General features: G+C 46.9%; 1 protein-coding gene across 2 annotated transcripts; it reads right to left on the reverse strand.

Moving 5' to 3' along the window:
- Positions 1–30: 30 nt before the first annotated feature.
- Positions 31–8,234, reverse strand: LOC111842720 (prostaglandin D2 receptor 2-like). Of its 2 annotated transcripts, none has more exons than XM_023809625.2 (2): positions 7,745–8,234; positions 31–1,779 (listed from the first exon to the last, which is right to left on the reverse strand). In XM_023809625.2, exon 2 carries the CDS (start codon positions 1,766–1,768, stop codon positions 626–628), a length of 1,143 nt encoding a protein of 380 aa, XP_023665393.2. In that variant the 5' UTR covers positions 1,769–1,779; positions 7,745–8,234; the 3' UTR covers positions 31–625. The 2 variants fall into 2 exon arrangements, with proteins under 2 accessions (XP_023665393.2, XP_023665392.2); XM_023809624.2 differs by having other exon boundaries at positions 31–1,783; positions 7,745–8,231.
- Between the last annotated feature and the right edge of the window lie 2,175 nt (positions 8,235–10,409).

Genomic DNA, 10,409 nt, shown 5'->3' on the forward strand with positions numbered 1-10,409 from the left:
GTCCAATCACTTCTCTAGGAGAGGGTTGGGGGGGGGGGGGACTCATGTAAATTACATATTGCAATATTGTTCCGCTGTGTTATTTTCATGTGTCTTATGTTGATTTTCATATTTTCATGTAAGCAAAAAATATAGAATACAATGTAGAAAGCATAGAAGACCGTCAGACACACAGGGAATACCAAACTAATAAAGAATGATATACAGTATAGGTTTATTTATCAAATGTACCATATGGATTTTAATGGTGATAATGTATGTTTGCGTCTGCTGACTGCCACAGTTTCACAAAGAGAAATTACATGCATATTCATATAAATACCTTCTATACAAAACAATAATTCTCATTATGAATGACAATCCAATATGAATGATAGATCTACAATTACAATGACAGATGTGCTATGTAAACAGGGAATGCTCATGTTGTATTCAATAAATGTGGGATTTAATTAATTAGCTTCAGGCTAAATATGATCTAAGTCATCTTCTTCCAGTTTCTTTTGTGTTTAAATTATCTCTCATGTTCGAAGGCTAAGGATTTATTTACCTGTGGATCATTAAAGCAGGATTATATGTTGGAATGAAGCAACGCAACTCAGTTTTAGCCCCACATGCTGGGCCATTAACTTTCTATCTCTGTTTTGCTATTATTGTCTATATTTCTGGCTTTTTCAATGACTGACCTTCTAACACCATTAAACTGCAATCTGGCCGACCCTGTGTCCTCACCCTCCGCCAGAAGACCCTCCAAGACGGCCCCCATACTTTCCCGAATCCTTTCACAGAAATCCGGACAGCTAAACGCGTAGAGGAAGGGGTTGAGGGTGGCGTTTAGGAAGGAGAAGGTGGCGGCTATTGGGAGACCCACCTCCACCACCTTCTGGACGTCGGACAGAGGATTGGCGGAGGCAGAGGATATCTCGAGGAGGCAGAAGATGTGGTAGGGGGACCAGGTGAAGATGAAGACGGCGATCACTGCCATCACCATCTTGGAGAACCTGGGGGAGAGAGTGCTGGAGGTGCTGTTGCAGTAGATCCTCCTGTTGGTGAAGAGGCTGTTCTGCCTCTGCAAGTGTCTCTGCCTCAGCTTCCAGCTCACACAGGCGTAGCTGCTGGCGATGATGATCAGCGGGATGAGGAACGCCAGAAGAAACTTGCTCAGGGCCGTGGCCTCCTGCCGGACTCGGCAGTCATGGTCTAGGGTTGCGGCTGTAGGGAAACGGGCGAAGTTATGGTAGCAGAGATGTCGATTATCCGTCGTAGGAATGACGGCACGGAAGAGCACATAGGGTATGGTGTTGATGCCCGCCCAGAGCCAGCCCAGGGCGCAGATCTTCCTGGCCATGGCCACCGAACGGTGGGTCTTACTCCAGATGGGCTGCATCACTAGCAGGCAGCGGTCCAGGCTGATGGTGGCCAGCAGGAAGGCGCTGACAAACATGTTGAGGAAGAAGAGGCCCGACTGGGCGATGCAGAGCGGCGCGCCCAGCTCCCAGCTGTGAGACGAGGACAGGTAGTAGGTGAAGAGCGGCAGCGTCAGCACTCCCAGGAAGTCCGACAGCGCCAGGTTCAACACCCACACGGCCGCCACGGTGCGGCGGACCCGGAAGCCCACCACCCACAGGATGAGAGCATTTTCCAGGATGCCCATGGTGGAGAAGATCCCGTGTAAGGCCACCACCGCCATGTCGGCGTGGTTGCTCCTGTTTGAGTGGGAGCTGTTCCTCATGGACTTCAGCATTGGGCAGGTGTCGTTGAGATTCATGCCAGGGACGTCTACCTACGGGGAGGGAGGTGCTTATGCAGGTTAGAAGGAAAGAAGGGGCAGCTTTTCATGTTAAGCACGTGTCAGTAATTATCTCTATGGGGAAAAGGGCAGGTTTGTACATATCCCAGCATGCTCAGTCACCCAATTTTATAAAAATCTGTGACTGCAATCAAAAAACTAAAACAAACTAAAATAACTAAAATACTTAGTCTAAGGTTAAGGCTGGGTAGAGGTTAAGGTTGCCATTGTTGGCATTAGGGTTTATACACACACACACACACACACACACACATACACACTGTATATATACAGTATACTGCGATATACACACACAAACACACAGTGTTTTTGTTTTTTTACATACACACATTATATATATAAATATATATATACACACACACACACACATATATATATACACACACACATACATACATACATATACATATATATTATATACACACGAAAGATGGTGCTTGTCAAGGTGTGGGATATATTAGATGTTCAGCTAACACTTGGTACTCATAGCCGACATCGAATGCGGCGGAAATGAGCAGGAGGGTGAAGATGCGAGTGACTCTGACCGGGGCCTGATCATTATGGCCTGAGCAGTGGGTGAGAGCATCTCTGAAAGGAGCAGGCTTGTGGGGAGCCCGCAGCCAGTCTGGGTCAGTGCCCACGGAGACGGGTCTGAGCCCGCGGCCAGTCTGGGTCAGTGCCCACGGAGACGGGTCTGAGCCCGCGGCCAGTCTGGGTCAGTGCCCACGGAGACGGGTCTGAGCCCGCGGCCAGTCTGGGTCAGTGCCCACGGAGACGGGTCTGAGCTAGCGGCCAGTCGGGGTCAGTGCCCACGGAGGCGGGTCAGCCCGCGGCCAGTCGGGGTCAGTACCCACGGAGACGGGTCTGAGGAGGGAGCAGCTGTGAGCCACTAGCAGGGTGTTTGGCAGCCGAGACTCGTTGTGGCAACAACAAACAACAACAAATGAATTTTTGTATAGCGCATTATCACAACATTACATCGTCTCAAATCGCTTTACAGCATCCCCACCCAAAGCCCCCAGTGAGCAGCCATAGGCGGCAGTGGCAAGGAAAAACTCCCGAGAAGGAAGAAAGGGGGAGCCCGTCCTCCAGGGGGCAGCAGAGGAAGCCCTAACCCTAACCAGACCCAAAGGGGGAGCCCGTCCTCCAGGGGGCAGCAGAGGAAGCCCTAACCCTAACCAGACCCAAAGGGGGAGCCCGTCCTCCAGGGGGCAGCAGAGGAAGCCCTAACCCTAACCAGACCCAAAGGGGGAGCCCGTCCTCCCGGGGGCAGCAGAGGAAGCCCTAATCCTAACCAGACCCAAAGGGGGAGCCCATCCTCCAGGGGGCAGCAGAGGAAGCCCTAATCCTAACCAGACCCAAAGGGGGAGCCCGTCCTCCAGGGGGCAGCAGAGGAAGCCCAAACCCTAACCAGACCCAAAGGGGGAGCCCGTCCTCCAGGGGGCAGCAGAGGAAGCCCAAACCCTAACCAGACCCAAAGGGGGAGCCCATCCTCCAGGGGGCAGCAGAGGAAGCCCTAACCCTAACCAGACCCAAAGGGGGAGCCCGTCCTCCAGGGGGCGGCAGGGAGAGTCAAATACAGTAAAACTGTACGGGGGCTTTGCTGTGTAGCACAAACCAACAAAAGGGCAGCACAAATTGCAGATAATTTTAACGCTGATTATGGGAATAATGTGTCACGGCATATAGTGCATGGAAATACACACGTATGGTCATAATGTTTTGGCTGATCTTCAGTATAATACTTCTGTTCACATTGCATCGTCTCAAAGCGCTTTACATTTTCCCCGCACGAAGCCGCCAGTGAGGAAGCTGGGGCGACAGTGGCTGGTTGGTAAATAATGCAACATTGTTATTCCATCAACTCCTCTTTTATTATCATACAGCTAAATATAACTTTAGTCCACTATGTAAAGGAAAAACTAGATACTGTTCCCATATTTCCACAAGCTGAAAATATTCAAATTCAAAAAACTTTAGAGGAGCAGCGCACACACATAACAGTTGTAACATGTTACACAATAGACACACAATAGACACACAATGAACTATGAACAATAATAAATAAATGACTTTAAGTACAGAGTCAATAAGGTGCATGATGTTGAAAGTGAAAAAGTGAGAAATGAGAAATGAGAGAGACTCAGATCTGAGGTCTGGATTGTAGGGGGAGGTGGAAAAGGGGGAGGGGGGGGGTGGTATTTTACCCTAATAAGAAAAATAATACAGCAATCGAGTGGGGAAAATAAAAATCCCTTTTGGATTCCTTTATATCCTCCTGAGACCCAAGGAAAAAAGTGTCCTTCAATTGTAGGTTATTTGTTTTTGGAGGAAATAAGACATCTTACAATTTAGATTTTTTTCAAATGTATTCTTATTTTAATTTCACAGCATGTCCTCTTTAGTGCACAACAACAATAAATACGTTTCCCAACATCAGTGAAAAAATAAATGCAAAAATACAATGTCCACTACAATGGACATAAATGAATAGGTCGGTTCTCAGGAGGATATTCAGTATGAAGCTTTAATGGGAACTTAGGCAAATTGAATTTTCTGCAGCAGATGTTTTGGTGGAAATGGACAATGTGATAACTGGGACTAATGATGGGGAAATCAGGAGGAAATTGGGAGGATCGTGTCCCTGACCTGTACAGTAAGTGCGTTTGAATTTGTCGCGGTTGCCATTTCAAACGGTGCCAGACAGCCGTCTGATGGCGCAACCCTGACATTAGCATCTTAGAAACCACAATTAATCTCGTGCTGCCATCTCGACGTCAAAAAAAAACAAAACAAAAAAAAACAGAACACGCATTATGTTATTGTACACCATAAAGCACTGTCACACCCGGCGCGCTTGGAACTTGCGGTTCATTTAATGAACCCGGAGCCCTGCAGAATCCTACTTATGCTGCCATAGCCATATCTGCCGGAGCATTGCACTTCATATTGCACTCATCTAACTTTAAGCACTGCCTATAGTCTCCCTTACTTTGACTAATTGCATTTATTTCCACCACCTTCTCCTGGGGGGTGCTGCCTGGAGCTTTCAATCTATCAAGATGTCCAGCACACCCTGCAACATGTGACGTCGCCACTACCAATGACGTCCGTGCATCAAGCTCGCCGTTCTGCCTGTGTCATCTTCCTTGTATGACCCGCTCCCTGCCTTCTGGCTGCCTGGCGATTGGAGGGAGTGGTGGCACCGGCTTGTCATCTCCCCCCTGCTCCCCGTTTGTGTTTCAGATTTAACTGTATTTGACTCTCCCTGCCGGCCCCTGGAGGATGGGCTCCCCCTTTGAGTCTGGTCCCTCCCATGGTTTCTTCCTTTTGGGGAGTTTTTCCTTGCCACTGTCGCCTATGGCTTACTCACTGGGGGCTTTGGGTGGGGATGCTGTAAAGCGCTTTGGGACAATGTAATGTTGTGATAATGCGCTATACAAAAATAAATTTGTTGTTGTTGTTGTTGGTCACAAACACATCACCCCAATCTGACAGCTTCAGGGAACACAGTCCTTGAGTCCTGACTTTTCTCTGCTACGTCTCAGAGGAATAGAGCGCTTGTCTATTCGCCATGTCCTTTTAGGGTAATCTGGGACTTTCCGTGTTAGTCTGTCCTGCCAAATGAAACGTCACTGGCTCTTCTCTAACACTAAGAGGACCAGTGCTAAGTATAATTAGCCTGCAGGACACCAGCCACCAGATTAGCCACTAAGGGATAATAACTTACAGCCAAGGTTTACGGCTGCTCTTTATACCACCGCCTGCATCTGAAACGTGAAATTGTCTAAAGGCATAAACTCCAAACTCCAAGCTATTAGGTTTTAATGTTAGATTTACACTGGAAAAAATCTGAGGAACTTTTCGGGAAATGATTTCCCTGAATCTGGACTGAACATGACTGCGAGCTTTTGGATCTGAGTACCTCCGGATGCCCCTGACCCAAACCCTGACTGAACCTCCAACCACAACCCAGGAAACACTGCTGGATCAGCACCAGCCATCTTCTGCTGATAACTGATCTCAAGATTCTCATCCATATATTTTTTTATAATTGTTATAATTTTGTATCTTAAAAATGGAAGGCTCTTTGGTGCAGGGCAGAGGTCTCTAACCCCTTTTAACAGCGAGAGCTACTTCTTCAAAAAAAAAAATTAAATAATCTGATGAGCTCCCTAGGGAGTGGCGGGGTGGGGGTTCAGAATATGGGGGGGGGGGGGGGTTATTATCCTTAATAAAATACATGCACTCCTTCTTGGCTGCAAGCAGTGTGTGGCTCTGTGGGCTAAGCCTGTGTGCCTGTAATCACAAGGTCGCTGGTTGAAACCCAGCCTCAGTATGTCTGTGGTTCCTTCCAGGCTCTTCACCCCCAGCTCCCTAGGCGCCCCAACTAGTGGCTGCCCTTTGCGGACAGCTTACTCTACAATGAGCAAGTTGAGGGAGGCACAAAGACAATTTCCCCACGGGGATCAATAAAGTATCGGTTACTATTGTTATAGCAGTTCGCGGTCTATGCTTTGCTAACCACTGTACTAATGCATGTAGCTAAAGTTAGCTAGAGCCCTGAGAATGTACATGCGGAGGAGTGAACGCGTGGGTCCGATTGTCGCGACTAGGATGGTCAGAAGGGTGAAACGTGGACCGTCTGGGGTTCGCCGAGGACTGGGTTAAGAACCACTGCTCTAGAGCAAGGTCGTCCCCCTCCCCGGAGCCCATCTCAGCAGGTGGCCTGCTGCAAGACCTCCCAAGGGGACCCACCCCCCCGGTCAGCAAATTTTACAAAGTGCCCCTTTTGATAACACACAATAACGTTAAATTTGCTGTGAGACCCCCCTCCTCCCCCGACAGGTTCCATAGACTGTCCGGCCGTGCTTTCACAGACATATACATCATTTCAGATAAAAAGATCTCCAAAACAAATAAGATTTAATAATTCTCTTCCTGTGGAAACTGTAAAGGGCTCTGCCCATCCCATTAGCTGCCGGATCAGCCTGCAGAAATCATGCAGCTGCCTCTGCAGTCCGGTGGCACAGAGCCTCAAGACGGGCATCTACCCTCAGACCCCTGGGTTTCTCAACCTTGCTACACCCACTGATGTTTTATAACTGACTGTTAATTATTTATGCCTTTTCACTGCATCACATGTCAACTTCCCACATAGACGTTTACCTTTTTCATGTCCGTGTATATTGCCATTTGCACGTTGCCTACCATCCACGCTGCACGTGCTGTCATTTGGACACTGTCCTCTGAATAGCATTTTTATGTATAATGTTTTATTTATCTTCTATTTAGGGTTTTTTTTGTCCTACTTGCTCCTTCCCCCCCCCCCCCCAACTTAATTTGTTTAATTTAATTTAACCTTTATTGATCTTAATTCTCTTCTGTGCAGTCTCAGGAGCAAGCCAGATTTGTAAGATGTACCAGCATAACTGAGCACGTCGCAGAAAAAAAATCTTGAATATAATTATATGTGCATCTTTTAGATTCCTTCTTGCGGCCGGGGCCACAATGATTGGACAACGATCGGTGCCAAGCGAATTTCTATTCATGTCATCGGGAGGAATTTTCAGCTGTTCCTTTTATATGTTTCAGGCTTGGCTATTGTGGTCTGTAAAATTCCAGCTGTAACCGTAAAACGCCACATGACTGATTCTCGTATACTTTCGTTTCTCAGCTGCTGCTAGCATAGAGTTCTTCAGCTATTTTAGCTGAATGCAAATTAATGCCAGAACCAGTAATGCCTTCTTCGAAAAGATCCCGGAGAACCGGGACTATTTCCAAGCCTTGCCACTTGGAAAAGTGACACAAAGTCTTGCTTATTGTGCGAAGCTCAACAGTTTAATGTGCCTTTCATGAATACGCATTTCTTGTAGCTGCAGATAGGCATGAAACTTTTAAAACACGTCATGATAAACGCAGAGGTGCACTCACCACAGAGCACAGATGTCCCGCTTACTTGTCTTGTTTTATTGCTTCCTGTCGGCGAGTCTCTTTCTTTCCTCTCGTGTCAGTCGTCCCGCATCTCACCCTCTCCTCTGTTTCCTGTCATGCCTTTTGAAATGTTTGAAATCCTCACATCACTCCTTGTCGTAAGATGGAAAAGTGGAACAACACAGAGGGAAAAGAGAGAGAGAGAGAGAGAGAGAGAGAGAGAGAGCGGTGTGGACCAGGAGTCCTGAGCGAGGGCTTTGTGCAGGCTGTTGTGTAATCAGTTCACAGTGATCAGTCTTGGCTGATTTGGACGGTGTGGTGGTCTAGCAGGTTGGGACTCTGTTCTCACGACCAGAAGGTTGTTGTTTCAAATCCCAGTCTGATTCTGCTATTCGGCCCCGGCACTTAGCTCCTGTGTCGCCTGTATACGTAGCTTTTGGACGGCAAGATGGGACAGGGGAGAAGACAATATCCCCACATGGCTTTAATAAATTTTCTCTATTCCGCTAAATATCAGCTTAGGCTACATTGAAAGGCATGCATCCAAAAGGCCGCCATCTCATGGGAAACACTTATTTTTTAAGGCTAATAAAATCAAATAGCTCAATGGTTGTACTTCCCTTTATAAAAAGAGCTATTCCAGCACTTTTTATCCAGTACAAGGTCATGGAGAGTCTGCAGTTTAGCCTCGGAAGCCCAGGTCAGAAGCCAGACGGACACAGGCAATGACACACACAGCTGCTAAGGGCGATTTGGAGATAGCCTGGGAGACCATGACAATCACTATACTTGTACTGTGTTAGGTACATGCTTGCGGGTACGCCCCCGGAGAGCTGTAATTTCCACAGTTTCCTCTGTACTTGTTTGTGCTTGTTCTTGAAATAAGTCCAGCGCTGTATGTATTATGTCTGAGGTTCACACCATCCGAGGAGGAATTTTCCCCATGCCCTCAGGCGATTAATGTTTTATATGGATTGGGATTGAAAAAAAAAAAAAACTGGTTTCAAAGAAAGTCCAGACCATCCTGAAGCCTGCAGGTGTTCATTGTCTGCCTCCCAAGCAAGAATCTTCCCCAAAAACCCGACAATCGAGGCTCTTCGCAAAAGGCCCGGCAAGATGTTTTGAGTTCAGAGTGCTGAGAGCCGGAACGACCAGTTTGGTTTACTGGTGTTATTTGTAACAATGAGTCATTTCAGTGGAGGTTCTCATTTTGTATGATAATACAAAGATGCAGAATGGATCACTGACAACCAAGGTAAAGGTAGAATAACACAAAAGCTACAGTCAAAGTTTAGACACACCCACCAATAGAAAGGTCTGTGTGTACTATTCTCTACATTTTACAATAATTATAAATACATCAAATCTATAAAATAATGTATATGGAATTATGCACTGACCAATTAAGTATTAAACAAAAAAATATATATTTGTTGGGGGGGGCAGTTATATGGGTTGGGACTCAGAAGGTTGCCGGTTCAAATCCCTGGGTCGGCAGAGTGATCCCACCATTGAGCCCTTGAGTAAGGCCCTTAACCCCAATTCCTCCAGGGACTGGCTGACCGTACTGGCTTCCTGGGATGCTTTTCCAGCTGTCCTGAAAAGCGGCTTGGCGTGTCCAAACTTTTGACTGATACTGTATTCTAGGCAATAGCATAGACAAACATCAGGGCCCCACTATGGGATAAATGGGATGGTTAGTTACATTGGCAACACCAGAGTGTCCATGCTGACACCAACAGCAGTGTGTGTGGTACTGACATACCGTAACTACATAACCAGCTTTGGGATACTCCAGAAAAAGAAAGGAAACATTTTTTGGAATATTTTTGTAATTATCAACTTCAAATTTGATACGGTGCTCCTCAATTGATCCCAGTATCGCAAGATTCAATTTTGAGACCCAAATGAGCAGGGCCATCAAATTGATTGTGTGATTGTGTGATTGTGCGGCACGTTGTGCACGTCCCAAGTGGCGAAGCCACGTTTCAGGATGCAGCATTTCCTGTAAAATAGATTTCCGGTAAAATAAGTAAGACCTTTCTGGTGAAGATTTCAGCTTCCAGTCTATTGAGCCATCTGGTAGCATTTTAATCTTTTATTAGAGACCCCCCCCCCCCTCATCATTCAGGACACTCACTGTTCAGGTGGCAGGGGGCTGGGTATAACCTCAGATACCAATGTGAAATGACCCTTTATTTGCCATTCGCATTAGTTTCTTTTCCCATATCGTATCTTGCTCCCTGTTTTGAGACATATATACACAGTTTAGGACAAACGCAGAGATGAGCACAGGGTCAGGCTGTTTACCCAGCACAGCAGGATAAATATACGCACAGAAGCTTAGCCCACAGAGCCACACACCGTCCCACGTGAGTGCACTATCACACTCAGGGCACATTTTCACAAGAGCTTCTTCCTGCCAGCAATCAGGTTGAGGGCTTCTAGTCCGACAAACCCACAGCACTCAGGTTTTACAAAAACGAGCTTAGGCGCGGTGCAATTATTTTGCCAGCGATAAACTGTGTTACGGCGTTCATCAGGATCTTCCGATCATACATGTATTTAACATTAACACGGGAATTCGAACAACTACGAGACCTCCGAGTGGCTGCTGCCGTTCTGTATTGTGATTGGCTGTTGTGCTGAATTGCCGCTTTTCTGA

This window comes from Paramormyrops kingsleyae, chromosome 12 (assembly GCF_048594095.1).
Source record: "Paramormyrops kingsleyae isolate MSU_618 chromosome 12, PKINGS_0.4, whole genome shotgun sequence".
In the NCBI taxonomy this organism is placed as follows: Eukaryota; Metazoa; Chordata; class Actinopteri; order Osteoglossiformes; family Mormyridae; genus Paramormyrops; species Paramormyrops kingsleyae.

Excerpts from the sequence above, each read along its gene's own strand:
- LOC111842720 (XM_023809625.2), bottom strand. The coding sequence starts at position 1,768 with ATGAATCTCAACGACACCTGCCCAATGCTGAAGTCCATGAGGAACAGC.